The sequence below is a fragment of the Falco naumanni genome, chromosome 15, assembly GCF_017639655.2.
Source record: "Falco naumanni isolate bFalNau1 chromosome 15, bFalNau1.pat, whole genome shotgun sequence".
Classification (NCBI taxonomy): domain Eukaryota; kingdom Metazoa; phylum Chordata; class Aves; order Falconiformes; family Falconidae; genus Falco; species Falco naumanni.
The window spans coordinates 3,950,145-3,970,700 of record NC_054068.1 but is presented as its reverse complement, the minus strand read 5'-3'; the positions used below and the strand labels follow the sequence as shown (position 1 = coordinate 3,970,700).

At 35.9% G+C, this 20,556-nt stretch overlaps 1 protein-coding gene across 1 annotated transcript in view; it reads left to right on the top strand.

The window, feature by feature from the left end:
* The window catches only part of USP10 (ubiquitin specific peptidase 10), a 52,721-nt gene extending 32,789 nt beyond the window's left edge, over nucleotides 1-19,932 (top strand). The window contains exons 5-14 of the mRNA XM_040615050.1: nucleotides 3,119-3,210; nucleotides 4,760-4,869; nucleotides 5,362-5,417; nucleotides 6,812-6,915; nucleotides 7,645-7,744; nucleotides 9,026-9,206; nucleotides 12,770-12,935; nucleotides 15,005-15,149; nucleotides 16,377-16,442; nucleotides 18,810-19,932. Of these exons, the coding sequence (XP_040470984.1) occupies nucleotides 3,119-3,210; nucleotides 4,760-4,869; nucleotides 5,362-5,417; nucleotides 6,812-6,915; nucleotides 7,645-7,744; nucleotides 9,026-9,206; nucleotides 12,770-12,935; nucleotides 15,005-15,149; nucleotides 16,377-16,442; nucleotides 18,810-18,997 (1,208 nt within the window). The 3' untranslated portion in view covers nucleotides 18,998-19,932. The remainder of the gene's footprint in view (nucleotides 1-3,118; nucleotides 3,211-4,759; nucleotides 4,870-5,361; nucleotides 5,418-6,811; nucleotides 6,916-7,644; nucleotides 7,745-9,025; nucleotides 9,207-12,769; nucleotides 12,936-15,004; nucleotides 15,150-16,376; nucleotides 16,443-18,809) is intronic.
* Nucleotides 19,933-20,556: the final 624 nt, after the last annotated feature.

Genomic DNA, 20,556 nt, shown 5'->3' with positions numbered 1-20,556 from the left:
AGTGTTCTAAGTAAGCTAGGGAAATAAGTGATTGGAAAACTAGCTATTTTCTGAGTAGTCTCTTACCTTTTTTGGTAACTAGGGAAAATTTTGGTGGGACAATCTAAAAAGATTTTTCTGAATGATTTTTTTCTTGCAGTGTTTGTGGATGATGGAATTAACAGTGCACGTGAAATTTGTTTACGGCAGGCAGAATTTCAGATGAGTCGAAGAACAGAAACATTTTAAGATCTGACTAAATCTGGAGTGATTTTAAATTAGAAGGAGAGGAATCCAATAAATGCAAGTATGGAAGGGCACGCCAGAGCAGAGATCAAATGCAAGCATACACTATGAAGAACAAATGGTTGGTTATAGTATTAGAGAAAAAAAAGATCTAGAAATTCTAGGGAGCTGATAAGTGTCCTTAGTAAAGCTAATGATGACAAAGTGGGTTTTTTTCCCAGTGTGTTAATAATGCCTGTTTCCATGGAAAAGAACTGTAATTCTGTCATTGCTACTGAGGACTTGAGGAAAGTGCCAATATTTGGTCATTACTTCTCAAGGAAGATATAATAGTGAAGCAGTGAAAATGGATTTGAAAGATTTGTAAGATTTGAAAACCATACTTTTTTGGCAACCATGGAAAATTTGGATTTACTTTGTCTCAGATGAGATTGTTGGAGTGATCCTGGATGTAACTTCAAAAGTGGTAAAGGTTGTGGTGATTCACTGCTCTCTCAAGACTGTAGTGAACAAGGCAAGAATTACTTTAATTTGTAACAAGGTGTTTCAGTGTTACATGGTAGAAAATTTTTCTCCTTGATAAAGCCAGATAAGCACTAGAGCATGTAGTTGTGGAATGGAGGTGTGCAAGGTTTGGGGCTTTTTATAAACAACTTCAGAAATCTAGCCTAGCGTACGAGCAGGCTTCATTCTTGCAGAAACTGTGATTTTGTGTAGGGTTATCCAGCAGTGTCCTGGCCTTTTTTATCACTGTCCAGATTTGAAAAAAAAAAATAAAATATCTGTGTGACATATTTACTCAATAATGGTCTCAAGCTAAGTTTAAATAGCTAAGTTGTAACACGTCTTGAGCATGGAGACTATGTCCACATGGTTGCTCTTTCCTTAGATTTTGGATTTGTGTTAATCAGGGAGTTACTGTGGTGTGTTGGGGTTTTTTTTGTTTGGTTGGTTGGTGTTTGGTTGGTTGTTTTTTTTTTTTTTAATTTGAAAGATATTTGTAATAACACCCACCTGGTGAATGAACTTTATCAAAATGTTTTCTGTTTACCAACAGAAATTTCTAAACATGATAATATTGTTCTAAATAAGTTTTCAAATCAAGGCCTTGTTTCACAAGTCAGCATCCACCAAAATGTGAATTCTTTCTGGTTAGTGACATGTGCTTTATAACAGGCTTTCAAATTTTAAGAAAGTTTTCTCATGATTGTAAGTGTGTTTTTCTTCTGGTACTCTTGCAAAAATTTTCAGTTGTGTAAATGAGAGATGTAACGTGAAAATCTGGTATCGAATGTAATTGCTGTACACATAAAGATAATTCTTTATGTTAAAAGAAACAAAACTCACCATAATTGCTCTAGGCACTGTTTACAAAGTGGTTTTATGACCACAAGAGGATGCTAGAGGTCCTAATAAAATTTTTATTTAGTACGATACAAAAATGGGGGAAAATACAGTTAACCTAAAAAGTTATTTATAGATGTTAAAAATAAACACTACTTTTGTTATTTTTGTTCTAATTTTCAACAGTGCTTAGTTATACTAACAAAGTTTGTATGTGTGAACAACGTTTCAGACTTTGCTTTAACAGTATGTTCTGAAATACTCGGGCGTTGATAATAACAAATTTCAACACTTACAGAAAAGTTTTCATCTGCATCTGTGCTAGGTGCTAATGTCTTCCTTTTTACATCTTTTTGCCATCTGCCCTTTCGGGTGTCAGGTTCTTTATGTAAAGGCTGATACATAAATATTTTCCAGGTTTTGGCATGCTTTTACTTGATTAGAATTGGTGGTGTCAGAGCGAGATATGTTTGTATAGGTAAAGAGAGGGTTTGGAAGTAGAACAACATGGATTTTGTTTGCAGTTCTGCCACCTCCACTGCTTAGTCATGGCTTTGTGCCTCTTTTTCCACCTGTGTCACATTACTTTGTCTGTTTAGGAGTCTTTCTAGCTAAAACACTGAAGTTTATGCAGTGTAGCTTATCAGGGCTTTACAGGTTCTCACATTTATTATAAAAGTAACCAACCCTCTTAGTAGACAATTGCTGTGTTTATTTACATTTTTTTATTTTGTCTTGTATCCTCTTGTCTGTATTTTGCAAATTTGAAATATACCAGATCAATATTTTCTTTATAAACAGTTTTTATTTAGGTACCTAAATAACAGGTCAGGCTTCCTGGAAAAACTCCCCCTGTTGCTCTCAATTTCATAACTTATTTATGCACAGTGGTTTCTAATTTTTAGACTTGGGCCACTGGTGAAGGTTTTGAAAGCAGGAAAACAATAGGGATTGTGTTATGTAAGCCTGTTATCTTGTAAATTTTGGAAGACTTAACCTAGCAGATAAAACATACTGTTCCAAAGCTCATGTTAACGTTTGTCTGTCCTAAGATTGCACTAAGATATTTTTGTTGTAAGATAATGAATGTTGAAACTTGTAAACTGAGGCTGCTATATCAGCTTCATCTCTCTTCAAAGCAGAAGAATCTGGGAGATACCTCATAAAATTGGTGGTGAGGGATTATTAACAAAAATAATATCTAAAAAGATATTTTTATCTATGTATGTATCTATGTATCTGTGCAATTATAAGTATCTGATTTTAGGAGAAGAAAGAACAAATATGTCTTCTAAATCTTGAAATTACAGTGATTAGTTTTTGAACCAGCATCCTCCTGACCCACATACCAAGATGTCTTCAGTTGAAGAAGTGTGTCTGATTTGAAATGTGAGCAGTGTTTACATGGAGCAAAAATTATTTGCTGAAGTTTCTGGGGATCTTGTTAATAATTGCTTTGAATTATTTTGTAATGAGTCAACAGATACTTGTTTTGATGGCTAGCATGTACATTTTGTTGACGCTTAATTTACTATTTCTCATTCTGCAGAAATACTGGAAAATGTAAGACTAATACATAAACCAGTGTCTTTGCAACCACGAGGGCTGATCAACAAAGGAAACTGGTGCTACATCAATGCTGTATCCTTACCTGGGGAAAAATTAATACACTTAAGTTAAAATCTGTATATTATATCTGTCAAAACTTTTTCTGGATTATTCTGGTAAGTATTTTATAAAAGTCTTTGTCTTCCCATATCCTGCTACCGTGGTTAAAATGTTTAAGGATAGCATCTAGAAATCCAGGGGTATTTTGGATCATTGAACCTTGTGTCCGCGGTTCCCCTGCAGTTGGCTGCACGCTCCTGTTTGCAATTCGTCTCTTACCTCTGTCAAAAGATTCCAGAACTGTAACTTTCTCATGACTGAAAATCTTCATGTAGCTTCTAGTTATATTTACTCACGACTCTTTGAGGATCAGCTTAAGTGGCTATTTCTCTTTTGTGCTTGAAGCAAGTATTCTTACTTTTAGGCTGCTTTAGCACTTTGGTTAGTGGGTCGTTTGGTTTTCTGTAGAGCAGGCTATTGCTGGCCTGTAACTTCCGTAAATGCAGTGTTTAAAATAATCCTTTTACAACAGGATGGAAGATTAGCGTGGTCTTAAATGTATTAGAATTGTATTCCCCTGCAAAAACAACTTTTACCTTGGGTAACAAAAATCTTCCTCCTTCAGCACTGTGTTATGATAGTTTTATTAATAATAGCTTTGTATTAATATATGTACATCTCCTGTATTAGCAGTGGCTCACTGCCAAGTGATAATTGGGGTGCTTCTGTTTTGTCTGCTAGTACTGCTAGTGAAAACTATGCAGACCAATTTCAAGAGTGATTGAGGCAGAACCTAATAACCTATTTCCAAACCAGCAATTGTGCTTTAAACTTCAGCTTTTATCTTAAATAACCAGTTCTGCACTCCTCTGATTGTACGTATTGGCTCTGATTTTTTTGTCTTAAAACACTACGTGGGAATTTATTAGTCAATTTTTGCACACTAGGAATGAAGTTAATGTCTCCTTCTAGCTTGAGATCACTGCCTTTTTTGTCATATCCCTGCCCCTCCGGTCTTTTAATTTCCTCTGTTCACTGTTTTTGACAAGTAGAACAGATTTTGATGTTTTCAAAGTATTTTCTCCCAGCATACACTGTAGTTCTACTGGTTGCTCCAAACTCTTCTTTACATTGCAGAATGTTTTACATCACAGCAGGTTCTTTTTTGATTTGGCTGAATCATCACCTTTGACTGTCAGCTGGATTCTTCCATTCTTTTCAGAAAACATGTTGCAGGTTAATACTTGCTGGTTTTCAAATGGTTAATTTTATAAAGTCTTTCCTATGAAAGTTCTTTTCCTCTCCTGTTCCTAGACTAAGTGTTGCCTTACCCTTTTAATTGAAGCTTTTGACATTATTAGTGTTGGTGAAATCACTGCATGTTACAAGATGCCAGGGCTTTTTACTATAACTTCTGTACATTATTAATGTTGTGATAACAGTCCGTCCATCTGTTCCGATTTAGTGATTGGATCGATCTACATAAGTTAGCTTTGTTTTGCATATAATTGTAAATATAGTTGAATATTTGGTTAATATGCGGATTACATTTTCTGAATATTTCCTTAATGCCCCTGCATAGACCCTGCAAGCCTTGGTTGCTTGCCCTCCAATGTATCATTTAATGAAGTCCATTCCAATGTATTCAAAATCGCAGCGGCCGTGTACCTCAACACCAATGATAGACAGTTTGTAAGTAGCTTGTTAAAAAGAAAACTAAAATATCTATGATCTGACTAAGCTCATTCAGAAATACCTAACAAATAATTGTTTACTGCAATTGTTGAAAGTTGGTATGTATCCACAAGTCTTCCTTTGTGTGGATTTTTTTTTTTTTTTTTTTTTGGTCATATGTAATGAACTTGGTATTTTACAACTGCTTGACCAGTCAAGGAAGATAGTTCCTGTTCCCTGAGGAATATCGGTTTTAAATAAGTGTTTAATATGCAAAAATAAACTGTGAGAGTCGCAAGAACTAACAAGAGTACCTTGGTTTCATTAGCAATGATCAGGTTAATTCTTATGTGTGAACTTTACTCAGACTTCATTATGATACTCTTCAATTTTTTTTTTATTTTTTTTTGTTATTGGCAGTCAGTAATGACAATGATCTAATGTTATTATTTGTCCTTCTAAGTCTTAGCTTGCTGCTCATGTCTAGTTGTTCCTTCCATTCTGTTTCAGTGTTCGTTTAATGAATGAGTTCACTAATATGCCTGTACCTCCTAAAGCAAAACAAGGTGAGTGGGAATAGGGGGAGAAAACTTGTAAAATCATAAGAAAGTTTTGGGGGAAGGATCCACGTGGTGTGACGTACTCAAGACCTTTAAGTACTGGTGCTTGATCCCCTTCATGGGTCTTTGGCCTTTTGGGCTTTACTGAAACCTTAAAAAGTTTGCTGCCACTTTTCTGTCAGTGTTACACTTTTTCTTACTGGTGGTTCATGTCAAGAAGTCATAGATGTTGCACCTTACGTTGTTTTTTCTTCTATTTCGTCGACCAAAGGTGCAAGTACAGTAAGAATAGTTGTTGTTGATAGTTAGGTTACCTGTTAAGATACCTTCTATGAACATGCCTGTTCTAACAAAATCTTTTACTCCGCCTCCTTCGTCTGCATATTTCCAGCTGTTTTATCAGCTTGCTCAATTCTATCATCCTTCCTTAAGTACTAAACACATTAATGGGGAACAAAATGGGACCATAATAGGTCTCTAGCAGTTTGAGATTGCCTGCAGGCATGTTATCATGGCTTTTAATTCCTCTCCATCCTGTGCACTGTATCAATATGAAAAGCCTTGGAAGTAAGATTCTTGCTAATAAGTGTTTAGGATTAATGATGATGCATAGTGAGGAATAGAACATTTTTTGATGCAAATTAATTATCTTGTAGGCTTCCTTTTTTTTTTTAAATCTCTAAACCAAGTCTGTCATATTACCGACTTACAAAAAACAATTTCAGGAATGTGTTTATGTAACATTATAAGAAAATATCATGAGGAGCTGGTTGTTCCAGTGATTTCCAAACAGTTCAGACATTTCTGTGGTTTGCTGCTTAAGTTTTGTTTCTGTAAAACAAATCTTACTGTCTTATGCAACTTATTATACTACTAGGTCATTTTATTATGTTGTGTAGTTTTCAAATATAGTTTCTGGGGCCTTGTATTGCCATTAAGTTGAACATGCTGTCAAATGATTTCTTGTTTGTTTTTTGTTGTTTTTCTGCAGTGAAGAAAAGTGATCTATTAGAATTACAGATATATAAAATATTTAAGGAAGTGTTCTTTCAATACAAAAGAAGTACAAAAATTTAACTAGAACTAGAATTGATCTTTTATGATGGCTGTGGATATTCTTGTTAATCTTCAGAGTGTTGACTGTAGAAAGAATACTAACTCCTAGACAATCTGTAAGTTTATGTAGGGTGATGTAGGATGGTTTTTTTTAAAAACGTTTATGGATAAAAGGGTTGTATCTCATGAATTCTGAGCTGGAGTCATTAAAATTGTGATAAAATTATTAGTAAAAAATGATTTTGGATTCCAAAATCTAATGAAGTGTGAAGATAATGTTAAGGTATAATGTAGAAAAACTTGTATATTTTGTTATTTATATGTACTTCTCTTTTGCCTTGCAGCTTTAGGTGATAAAATTGTTCGAGACATCCGACCGGGAGCTGCCTTTGAACCTACATACATTTATAGACTTTTGACGGTTATAAAGTCAAGTCTGTCAGAAAAGGTGTGACTTAAAAAATTTCTACTTTTGTGGAACAATGTAAAGCCATACATCAGGTTCTAAATACCGCTAAAATCACCTAGCTGATCATTCATTCTAATGAAGCTAGACTGTCTTGAGACTTGTAGGAGGATGCTAATTACAAGTTTGGCGGTTTGATACGTCAGAATAATGAAAAAATTACTATGGGAATGGAACATCTCTTTTTATAAAGAAGATACCTATTGATTTGTATTTAAGAAATGGGCAGTTGTTCGTTTCTGCTTGGAATGGTTGAAGATCCACAAAGACCTCAAAATACTATTTCAGGTTTTGCGTCAATTTAAAGAAAAGATAATAGTTCAAACCATCTTTTGATTTGGCCCTGGTTTGACGGCAACTTTCAATATTACTTTGGAAAGACATAGGAAAAAATTAATTACCAACTTGCATGTTAAAAGGAATTTATAATGATAAGAACACAGAAATGCTTGTTTTCAGGTCAGGCTTATGTGTGTACTTACTGCTTATGGCAGGTTACCAATTCATGTGTTGGTTCTTTTTGAGCTGCTTAAAAGTGAGGGGTTGTTACAGCAAAATTTAAACTTTGTTTGACTTTACAACTTAGACTGAGTAGTTGGTAAATCAGCTAAATTAATAGGTGAAAGTTAGATGTTCCATGTCGTGAACCTTCTGTTAGAATGAAAGCATGAAAATGTCATACAATAATTAAACCCCCCACTTTTTATTCAGGGCAGGCAAGAGGATGCTGAAGAATACTTGGGATTTATCCTCAATGGACTACATGAAGAAATGCTGACCCTAAAGAAACTTCTCTCTCCACATAATGAAAGTTTGTGGATTTTTTTTTTTTTTTAGCAAACTTTAATTTCTTTCCAATATTTTACTTTTCTTTTTTTTTTTTTTTGGTAGTGATTTTGTAATACAGAGCGATGTTTGGAATAGATGTTGAGACAGGGATAGAATGCCATGTTTTAGGGGGCTCAAGAGACATTGACAAGTAATATTTTGTTAAAATTTGTCCAAAGGATGCAATGAGGCCATTCTGTCCAATTTACAAATGATCCGAAGTGTTACTGGGTATCTGGAAAAGCATTATCATTCTGAGCAACAGTAAGTCATATACCTGGTCCTCCTAAACACCAAATTGCTGTATTACAAATTTGTGCTGAGGTCAACTCGGTATTATTTGAGGATAACTCAGTTTGACTAGTTTTAAGCATAGGTAGTTGGTCTGCCATTCATAAGACCTGCAGTGTCAGTTGTTTACTGGGGTTTTGGCTCTTTCCATGGTAGTTCAAAAATACATCAGTGTGTTTTTTCACTGATCTTTAAACCACTGTTAAGATCTTTTTTTGAAGTGGAAACTTCTAGACTAATGGCTAATTTATATCTAATATAAACCAGAACATATTAAATTATTTTCAAATGCTTACTGACCAAGTTGGAGAAAAATTTTCTTTGGAAGAAGTATCAGAATTTCTGTGCAGGGTAAATTGCCATTTTATTTTACAGTGGCTTTACGTTTGGGTCCCCTAATAAAAATGAAACACAACACTCTTAGTCTTAGCCAAGTATAGAATTAAGATCACTAGTTACCCAATTTCTCTTTAGTAGGGTAAATTTTTTATGATATAAAATGATCATTCCATATTTTGTTTTTTAGCTGTGGGCAGTTTATAGCCTCCTGACTTTGGCACTTGCAAAGAAAATATTTGCTAAGCCTTGGGTTCCCTGTAAAATATCTGTGCAGAAAAGGAGTTGTATTTAATAATGGCATAATTATGTTTCCAGAATAACACTTGACTTTCTAATTTTCTACCCCATAAATTTACAACTAAAAATATATGAAACTTTGCTAGAAAACTACATCTGTTTACATATAGTCATCAGTAAACTGCATACTGTTAATATCATCAATAGATGAGTCCAGTTATGAGTGACCCTAGAATATACTTTTTCTCATTTGCTTTCTCAAATCTGTCATCTATAAAAACATTTATCCTCTGAAAATTATTTGTATTGGGTCTTCTGCCTTTCGCATTCTTTATCTGCATACATGTTTTATTTGTAAAAAAAAAATCAATGCGTTTTTTATCTTCTTCACTTTAAGAACTCTCAGTGTCCAATGGCCCTGAGGCTCAGACTGTTCATGAAGAGGAGGAGCAAGATGAGCAAGGGGAAGGCAGTGAGGATGAATGGGAGCAAGTGGGACCTCGCAACAAATCATCAGTCACTAGACAGGCGGATTTTGTTCAGACTCCAATTACTGATATTTTTGGTGGTCATATAAGGTGCAGTACTTTTTCGTAAAAGTTGTTGAAACTGTAGGCTGCTTTGCTCTGCTTTGTTTTCTGTGTTTTTCACCATTATTGGCTAGTTGGATGGAAGAGACTGTTTCATACTTTGTTCAGGCCAGGAGAGGTGAACTTTCTACCATGAAACATTTATTATGCAGGAGAGAGTTACAGAAGATGGACCAGAATGATCAAAGGATTGATCATATGATTCTGACTTTACTGTAGAGTGAATCTTTTTAAGTGTCTTGAAAGAACAGACTGTTCAGAAAACAAAAGCCCTGAACTGCATATAGCAAAAGCGTTTGATATATGTATGCTTTATATATGAATGTCTAAGAATTCCAAAGAACTTTATAGCTACCTGTTTTTTGTGACCTCTTGACTCATTTTGTAAATAAGGATACTAAGGGATAATGAGATTTGCTAAGAGTTAAATCTGGCCAGTGAAATAATAAAATAAAAAATTGTACACTTTTACTTAGTTAGACACTTACGCTTCCCAGAAGCAGGAAAGTTATGTGTAATAGTTTAATATTAAAGGCAAAAGAAGTTTGGAAAAATGTAAATTGCTACAAGATGTTACAGGAATGAAAAGAATGTGGGACATCACATATATTCAGGTCTGATACCAGATCAAGGCAGAAAGTAGATACTGGAAGAATATTTTTTTGGAAAGGAAGCCTCCTGACTTGTTTGGAGAAATGTGTAATTTAAAATGAAAGCAAGGTAAACACTTGTGAAAAACATGTTCCAAAACAAAAGTGCTAGACTGGAAGAATTATTTTTAAATTGGAGACAGACACTTAATTGCTAGTATTTGACTCCCTGTGTTGCCCTGTGTTGCCAGGTCTTCAGTCTAGAGGTGTGAATAATGTGGGCTAGTGCCTTCTGCCTGTGAAATGCATTGAAATTATTCTTCTGGGATTTGAGTCAGACAGCTGACAAATAAAATGATACTTTCTGTAGAAATTGGCAGACAGATGTTTGTATGTATTGATGGAATTCCACATTGTTGATGTGTTCATGAACCCCAGGTATTGTTAATACCCTTAGCATATTTGTCACAGCTAGAATTGTGTAGATCTCTCTGTGATTCCATTAAGTTTTAAATTAAGAATACCAAGAGAACGCTTGTCTTCTGTGGAGGTCCACAGAAGGTGACGGAAAGCAAAGGTAATACTGAAAAAAAGTAAAAGCTTGCCCTGACCAACAGAACCACAGGGTGCAATCCAGCATCTGTTTTCTGCTGTCACCACATCACATAATTGTGCCTCCAACTGCAGAAACAGTATCCCATGCGATGTTGGAAAGCTTCATCTTCTGAGGCTGAGGGTGGAGATAGGAAGGATTGAATACAGAATTGCCGGTCTATTTCCACTACAGGAAGGCATCAGAAATTGGAAAAATCAAATGGAAAAAGCAGCTAGGAAAACATGGTTTGAATTGGCATCTTTTGGCTTGGGAAACTTTAGGCTGTCCTCTTGAGGCTTTAAGTGTCTATTAAATGCCCCTTTAAGCACAGTTGCTTAATAAATAACAAATGGAAAAAAACCCCAACAATAACAAATCAGAAAGGCTGCTTTAAGCATTGTGAGGCTTAAATGTGTAAGTATGAAGATACACAGTTCTATCAGGGTCTGGTTTGCCTGTGTTCAGGAGTCCCTTTTGACTTCCAGCTTGTGTGAATTTCAAATATTTGTTATGCAAGCTAGCTCACAAGTCAGTTAAAGTCTGCTAAATATTTCCGTAAGTAGTACCAACTTTTCCCTTGAAGTGCACTGTTGTGTTTTTTTTTAAACAATTACATTGTTGTAGCTTAAGCAGGATAGCGATGGGCAGTGCCTGCTTTCCTGAACAATTCTTGCTGTACAGTTCTTACTGTATCCAAGGATAATTATTCATAGAAAATTATGCATGACCAATTGATTTTTGTAATTATTCTAGTGATACTGTCACAGAAAATCATAGTTCAGCAAAAGTTTTGCTGTTGAGTCAACTTCTGCATATCTTTTTGAAGAAAATGTTTTGAAGAGATGTTAAATTTAATTTCTAATAACTTAAAAAAAAAATCCTCAACATTTTCTTTTCAGAATATTATTGGTATTATTAATTTCTAATACATGGACTTGAAAACAGTTGAAGTTGTTAGCGTTTTTCTGTTGATTATTGCACTAAATGGTTAGCTTAAAAAGGGTTTAGGAAGTGTATCCAAAAGTAGCAAGACTTACACAGTGAAGCGCTTGTTTGTTGAAACACTATGCTTTCCATGTGTTAAAGGTTTTGTCCTTAAATATAGCCAAGGAGGAAGTGTTAAACAAATAAAGATGCTACTGTTTTTCATACGCTCTTATTTCCTCTAAAGGTTATATATTTGCCAACATAAAGATGCATTGGCTTTCTGTTGGTGCTTCAGGGCTTTGCCTGAGCCAGAGGGGCAGTTTTGATAGGAGTTTGCAGTACAGGCATTAAAGCTCTATGTTAACATTTCATACGTGACCTGGAGAAACGTCAGCATGGCTACTAGATTAGAGCTGTGTTAGTTATCTTACTGCTTTCAAGCTTTGTAAGGCTCAGTGTAACAACATAATAAATTAATTTTTTCTTTGGCTGTGTGAAAGCACATGTTTATAGCAGGTGAGGCTTCTTAATGTTAATACCTCTTTCAGAATAATAAAAAATAATTCTTGAGCCATGTTTGATGGTTTTAAGTTTCCAGCAAATTCTTAAGAAAAATGACAATCGGGAAGAGTCCACTCAGTGCAGTGATGTTGTGGCTGAAGCGTGTACTCTCGTTGCACAGAACAATGATCACCAAGGGAGGCTACTTAAAGGGTGCAACTGAATACACTTCAAACAAAAAGAGAAACCAAAAAAACCCAGGAAATATTTTCATGCCCTAGGTCGTTACTTCTGCCAGTTTTCCGAAAGACTCCAGTTCCTGCACAAAGGAGTACATGGGCAGAGTCTGGACACAGAAAGTGATGGGAGGAAAAGGAAATGCCAGTCCTCAATGGAGCGTAGTTTATATTTCCTATGGCAAGATTTAAGCAAATAATTTAAAATCACTGTGAAATTGGTTTAGTGAAATGACTAAAAAAATCGGTGTATTTTTATTGGAAGACATGGAATCAGTTGTAGTTTTTACAGTAGAACAACAGTTAGATAAGCACTAGTATTTTGTACTTCTGAAGACCTGTTAGAAAACATAATTTCAAAACTCTTTATCATGAAGAGTCTGGAGATGAATCTTTTTAAATGCCTTATGAAAAATTTCAGTATTTTAAACTTTTGGTATTTATCCAATAACTGTTTTAATCCTTGCATGTATAAAACAATTAAGCTATAATCCCTGTATGCTCTAAGTGGATGTGAAAATCAATGGAATCACAGTAAAGTAGATTCAGGTGGTTGAAACATGTTTAACCTTTGTATTTGTGTGTGTTGTTTTGGATTAACTGTAGTTTGAGTAACGAAGGTAGACTTCATTCTTACTGGAAGGTTTTGTATTGTTGAAAATTAGTCTGCTTTATTACATTTTAACCTCTTTGTTTCCATAGATCTGTTGTGTACCAACAGAGTTCTAAGGAGTCTGCTACACTGCAACCTTTCTTCACCCTGCAACTGGACATCCAGTCAGACAAGATACGCACAGTTCAGGATGCGTTGGAAAGTTTGGTGGCGAGAGAGTCTGTCCAGGGTTATACCACAAAAACCAAGCAAGAGGTGTGTTCTGTTGACCCCTTTTGACAGTCAAATACTGAACTTTTTAAAAGGGTTTTTATACAGGTCTTGCTTTACAAATGCTTACTTGAACACTGTTAATTATGTTAACAAAAGAGGTACCAACCTTTTCAAAGTGTTCTGCAGCGGTAAAATATGTTACAATTGAACACATGTACTGAAAGGAAGAGAGCTAACCCTTACACACAACCATGCCTTTAAATAGGTGCTTTTTGAGTTGTAGTAATTGGTTGGAGATTTGACTGGAGTATATATTACATTAATGGGGTGAACTGTCATAGTAACACGTACTATTATGAGTAAAATAGCTTTTAGCTGATCTTATTGTACTGATGCCTGGGGATTGCCAGATGTTCTTGATAAAGGAGCAGCTCTTCAGAGTATAGTCTAGTTTTAAGAAGAAAATTCTTGTAGCAGAACACTTGCATGGTTTTGTGGCTGTCTTCGATGGCTTTTGATTTACACATTTCACTTAAATAAAAAAATAAAATATTAATTGATTGTAGGCCTGATAGAAGTCCATCTAGAACCTCACTAAAGCATGTAACGATCACTGTCTTTCTCTCTGGCTTAATAATCTGAAGTCTTTCAATAGCCAGTAGCGCCTCCATTCAGTGTCCTTGGCGCTTTGTAGTTGACTGGTTTGCAGTACACAGCCCTAAAAACCCCCAACTTGTCAGTAATACTATATTCAGTTTTAGGTCATCAGTTCAAAAAAATGTTCTTCACAGAGAATATCTGGAAAACAATAATCAAAATGGGTGGCAGTGTAAGTTGTGATGTAAAAAGAACCAATAAGGGGGAGCAGAATCAAGAGGAAAAAACATGAGCATAGGGAGATGGAACCCCATGTATAGTATGTCAAAGGCTGCCCTGAAAAGGAAGAGATGATTTGTCTCAGTGATACTCAAACAGTAAGTAGGAATCAGACCTACTCTAGGTGCTTGTGGAGTTGTCCTCACTGCTTTAAGAGAATATTGGAGAAACACCAGTTATTTACACAGATTGTTATAATTGATTCGGAGGGGATGGAGTAAGAAGACCTTCTGAGATCTCCAAGCCCTGTGATTCTCTGTCACTTTTAAGTACCAGGACATTTTATTCTCTCTTCTCATCCATCTCTGCAATTTTTTTTTATTGTCTTTTTCAAATAATACCATACATAATAGTAATAATTGCAATAGAAAAATACTTCAAAGGAAGAAAAGCAAACTTTTGACATTACAGTTTGAGAACTCCTGATACAGGGTAAGAAATTAAACTTCTTCCCACACTAAGGTATTGCCTTGCTTCTTACGGTGCACATCAGTGAAGAGCATCATCTCTGGAGTGCATGGACTACTTGGATGGAAATGTTGGGTACACTGTTCATAATTTCTTTCAGTAGGCTAGGATAGAAAGAGGCTCTTGAGGTGTAGTTGTTCTCTGATGTGCATTTTTGTGTCTGTAAGTTTTCTGAATAGTCCACATGAGAATATGCTTAAAGGATGGACCTTTTTATTGAAAAGCTGAAGATGGATAGCTGAAACTTGTATGCGTTGTGTACTCAGTGTTGGACAACATTTATTTCTCCAGTTACCTTCCATGTGAAAGAAACGTTTGCAATGCAAACTCATCGTGATTTGCCACATAGATTTTTGTTTTGCTAGTCATTCATTTTTTGTTTTTTTACTGCAGATGGGTTTAACTTCTTTATTGACAATCCAGTGTTCAGCTATGAGGTGTGGAAGAAATGGGTTCAAATTAGGTGCTGGAGGTTTGGTCTGGCTTATATTTTAGCGTCTGAGTGGAAATACAAGCATTCTAACATGTTACATTCTACTAAAAGTATTGAGTTCTCCTTTAAGACAGCACTTTGGTTGAAGGTCCAGTGTGCTTTTAAGTCATATACTGCAGAGTTTATCATAAATTAATATAATAATAACAAGGAATCCGTGATTTTTTTCTGGTAGTGTATTTAGTTTTAAATATTTATTCCTCACAAGGAGTAATTTTGAGCATTTAGCAAAAAATGACAGATTTTCATCACCTTTGTTCTCTGTGTGTGTTAGGTGGAGATCAGTCGAAGGGTGACACTAGAAGAACTCCCACCTGTTCTTGTTTTACACCTCAAGCGGTTTGTGTATGAGAAAACTGGTGGATGTCAGAAGCTTATCAAGAATATTGAGTATCCTGTTGATCTGGAAATTAGTAAAGGTAAACTTATAAACACAAATTTCCAGTTTTTAGGGAAAAGATAATGTGTTTCCGAGGGGGTATCTGGTTTTTTTTCAGTTTTGTTCATTCTTGTGCACAAGACTTCATCTCCATTGTTGCTGGAAACAGCAATCTGGATGAGTATCTTGTATGCGTCTTTTTTCTTTTGTTTTTTTCCTCCCCTTCCATTGCCCCCTGGATAAAATGAATATATTTGGATTTCTGGGTTTGTCTTGCCCAGCCTGATACTGCCTGTATATGAGATTGGGCATCCATTTTGCAAAGAACATTATGGCAGAAGATCTTAAAACTTTTGGCACAACCTGGACATTGGGCTGGTCAAATAGGGGCTTCCTGCCCGTAGGACTGCTGAGGACAAATATCGGAAGTGATCCTGTTGAATGAGGAGTATATCTGTCCCTATACAAGGCTGTCTCCAAGTAATAGTAGATATTTTTATCTCAGATTTCATTCAGAGAATTGGCAAATTGTTGTAATAAACAGTGGCTGATGAAAGGAAACTGGTGTTTTATAGAAAATGCAGCCTGAAGGTAGACAAGCCATAGTTCAGAGGTTAAACAACAAATTTCTTGCATTTAACAAGTGTCTTGAGGTACCGATTTTTGAAAGGTGTGAGCTGCATGTAATCCAACATCTGAAGCTTGCCAAAGGAAACGCGTTTTGTTTTGATCTGAGAAATTGACTGTTAGCCAGCCAGTAGCACAAATAAGAAAAAAAATAAGAGTAATGATGACTCATATCTTGAGATACGTATTTTATCAGATAGTACCCTTTTGTTTTACTTAATATTTTATTTTTTAAATTTCCTTAATTTGGATTTGTAGAACTAGTTCGGTTTGCCTTGACTGACAAAAATTACTTGGAATCTGAAATTCATTTTTGTCACTGTCTGACATCAGGAATGAAAAGAAAAGAATAAATAGTCAGATGTTTTGACCCCTCTTTTTTTTTTTTTTTCCATTTTTTTTTTTTGGTGGTATTTTAAAACCTTCCATAAATATTAGTGTTCGGCAAACCTCGAAATTTATTCCCTTGGTTGTGAGGTATTGGAACCATCACCATTCTTTAAAGGCTGTATAATACATTTCAATTAAACTTTCCCCTTTATCGTAGTGGTGGTTTCTCCAAGAAACAATTGATCCTTTTGAAACTGAATTTCTAAACTTGCTAACTATTGCCTTTGTGACTTTTTTTTTCCTCCTCCAGAACTACTATCTCCTGGTGTGAAAAGTAAAATTTTTAAAGGCCAAAGAACCTACCGGCTCTTTGCAGGTATTTTGTCTATATGCCTCTAGCCCCTGTACTGAAAATACAAATTCTGCATATAGAATTCTAGAAACACTGAAGTTTCGTGGATTATATAAAATACTTTCTTTTAGGTTACAGTGAGGTAGCTTGTGGGTGTCAAATTCTTGGGTTTGGTGGTGGGGGTTTTTTTGTGTATGTGCATATATATATATATTGTTACATCTGTATTTATATATCTCACTGATCCAGCTTTGTGGAACAACAGTGTTCTGTAACAGACCCACCCTGAAAAGTATCAACAGTAGCTGAAATACAGCTGCAATACAACTGGACCTAAAATATACCACATATTCTCAGTTTTGTGTGTCTTTGGAGATGGCTGTTTGAATGCTGGCTTTGCATCCCTTTGAACCCTCAGGACGAGTATTGCTGGCAGGGTATGAATAGCGTATTGTAGTGGAAAAGTTTAACTTGGAGGAGACGATGATTTTTGTGTGAGGAAACAATGTTTTTAAGAGTATCTGTGATGTATACGAAATACCTATATGGGTAGTTAAGATTGGAAGCTCATGTAAGGATTCAGAAGCAGCATTTTAATCTTGAATAAAACAGCCTCTGGGCAGTAATGAATTTCTTGAAGTTGAAAACTCCTACACAGTTTACGATTTGCACCTGCTTGTTTGTGTTGGCGTCAGGAGAACATAATAAACCGGAGAACCGGCGGTCTTGCCTTCTGCATCACCAAATCTGTGCCAGTGCTGGTGGCCTTATGTGACTTGGTGGTTTGGATCCAGCGTTGTGACCGCTGAGGTTGCAGAGGGAAATAACTTACCTGTCTCTTGTGGAAATTCAGGACTGTTTCTGACAGTGTTTTTTTTTTTTTTTTTTTTTAATTGATAGTGGTTTTCATGGGACGAATTTAGACCGCGTATTTAAGGTGGCTTGAAGAAGGTGTATTACCGCTGTAATTTTTTCTAACTTCATCTGTGGAAAAATGCAATACTTCAGTCTTCTGTCAGGCTAGGACTTCTCATCCACAGAAACTGAGCTTGTTAGATGAACTTTAAACTATTAAAATTTATTTTTTATTTTCAAAATTATTCAAATAATTTTGAAGAATTAAATTTCAGGTATCATCCAGGATTTGCCTAATTATTTTGACGATAAATTTTAGAAAGTCAGTAATTCATAATCAAGCTACTGTAAAAAAACTATTTCCTAAATGCCCCCAAATACATGTATGTAGTATAGCCTGTCTTTTTGCTTTGCTTAAGTCAAGTTACTGTAAAATGTTTGTTTTCATAGAAGTATGAAGAAAATCTGAGTAAGCTTGAAGTGTGACTTGTCTGAAAAGAGTGTAAACGATTTCATTATTACATACTTCTGCTCGTGTGTCAAATATGGCAATTCCTTCTGGTTCTTGTTTATTCTTGTTAAGTATATGGTTAGGGCTCACATGTTCCTAGAAGAAGTTAAATGCAATTTCTTATATGCATCCTTAGAATTACATACATAAACAGGTCTCATCCGCTCGGAGGCCGTGGCCACAGCTAGCACCGAGAGCTCAGCATTAAGCTTTGAGGTTGGTTTCTGCGAGGAGAGCTGAGATGTCTTTTCTGCAGAACACTTCGAACAACAAGAGATAATTGAGGAAAGAAGCCAGTTTAGATTCTCTCTTGGAAGCAGCAGTAGTAGCAGTTAATCAGAGCTGTTCAGTTTTGTTAAGGTATTTACAGGGAACTAATAAATGTGAAACTTGTAGATTGGTACTTCCACAGAACCTGTTTTCATAATTAAATTGTCGTTAAAATAATAAAAAAAAATGGTCAGAGGGGAAATAACTGACTTAGAATTGTAATCAATGCAATTTGAAAAGTCTAGCCTGATTTTTTTTAATAGACTACTACATAGTTTTACCTCCTTGTTTTGTTTGTTTTTTACAAATAGTTTCAATAAAACAGTGTCAGCAGACAGAGCGAGCGTGTGGTTTGGAACATCTCGCTAAGCATTGGCAGTACCTGTTGGAGGCTCTGAAGGGTGTGTTGCACTGTTGCACATGGCCTTTGTGAGGCAAATCCTTCCCAGAAAATCCCCATGGAAGTTATAAAAAACCCCAATTCAATGCTTTTGATTCTTAATTGACTTAAACCTTCTTTTAGAATCATGGGATTTGGTGTGCTGAAGAAACATCTCTAGTATTACATAGCATCAAATGTTAGCAAGCGAACACTCAGCACTTAAAGATTCTTGCTTTAGCCAGCTCTTGTCATCTGGCTGAGCCGTGAGTGTGCCGTGAAGAAAGCAATAGGTGACAGTTTGTCGTCTTTTACTTTTTCAGTGGAGATTTATCTATGTATAGTGTATATGTGCATCACGATTCTCTCTTTGCAGTTGTCTATCATCATGGAAATAGCGCAACTGGTGGCCATTACACTACGGACGTCTTCCAAATTGGTCTAAATGGCTGGTTACGCATCGATGACCAGGCAGTCAAAGTGATAAACCAGTACCAGGTGGTGAAGCCGTCTGCGGAGCGCACAGCCTACCTCCTGTACTACCGCCGAGTTGACCTGCTGTGAAACTTCTCCCTTTTACGCTGTGTGTGCAAGATACCTGCTTTGTAGAACGCCAACTATCACTAACATTTTTCTCCTGTACATGCTCTTTTGAGTGATTCTTTTTTCTTTTTTTTTTTTCCCCCTTTTTTTTCCCTTTTTTCTTTTCTTTTTTCCCTTGCAACTATGGGATAGAGTGATAAAGGAAACTACCTTGGGTTTGTGCACAACATAGTTTGTGTTGACTTTTGACTTTGCAGAATGAAGTCACTTGGTTGAAAGACTCAGTCTCGTGAATTACAAAAATACACACAAAAAATATTAATCTGAGTTAATGCTGAATCCTAAGATAAGAAAAGGGGATTTGCATTTGATTCCCACTTTCTAATTGCGTAGTAGAAGAAAACCCTGCACCAGCAACAGAACTTGTAGATTTCTGTGAAAATGTTTTATCTTTACTTAAGTAAAAAAAAAAAAATAAAAAAATAAAAAAAATGAAAAGCGCTCTCTGCTTCCCCAATAGTTTTTGATAAGTGGTAAAATATGAGCCGATGTGTATGAGATGGAAATGGTCCTATGTGCTTCAAAAAAATGTACGAACGTACAAAATGCAGAGTTGCTGGTTCCTGATAGGAAGACACATTTTAATAATTGTGCGATGAGAAACTGCTTAAGTACACATTGCAGATCAAATATTTGGAGTTAAGATGTTAGTCTATATAGATGGGTGATTGTAACTTTATTGCTATTAAGAAATTTCAAACTGCATTTATGCTTCTGTGTACATGAAATTAAAAAAAAATGGGCAAAATAATCAAGATTGATATTTCTTTAAGTCTGCTTTGTTTAATTTTGCTGTCTGCTCTCCTATAATGTTGAGTTCCTAATTGTACACAGTTTAGTGATATCTAGAAGTATAAAGTTGTCGCCCATCAATAAAAGTCACAAAGTTGGTTTAAGGTGTGTCTGTGGGTTTTGTTTTTCCTCAAGTGTAAAAAAAACCAACCCTGGGAAACGCAATACATTGCTGTGCTGCAGTTTGACGAGGGGTAGCTGGCGTTCCCCGGGTGAAGTGTAGATGATTTTTGGTGTTTTTACAACTTCTTGAAACTTCAGACATGTTCCTATTTGTCACCAAGGTGGAACTGCACTCTGAGGGGGGAGGGACAGGGCGAGGCGATCGGTCAGCTCGGGGCAGGTACAGCGCTGCGGGACGCGGTACTGCCAGAGCAGCCAGAGCAGGGGGCTGGATCCCTGCTGGATCCCACGGGAAAGCCCTGCAGGTTGTGTTTGATTTTTTGTTTGCCTTTGACTAAAATACTCCCTTCTTTTGCTGGTTGACTTTTTCATTGACAACTTTGGTAAACTGATCAGCTTCCTGTTGCCTTTCTTGCTCCTGAGGCGACAAAAAAAAATTAATAAATTGTTTAATCCTTAATTGGATGCTAGTGGTGTTACGTGCTTATTGCATTGTTGCAGAGGCATTACAGTTGCAAGTGATTAAACCCGGATTGTCAGTAAAAGGTTAAACTGTATATACTCTTACCAAATGTGATTCATTTTTTTAAAAGTGACATTTAGGA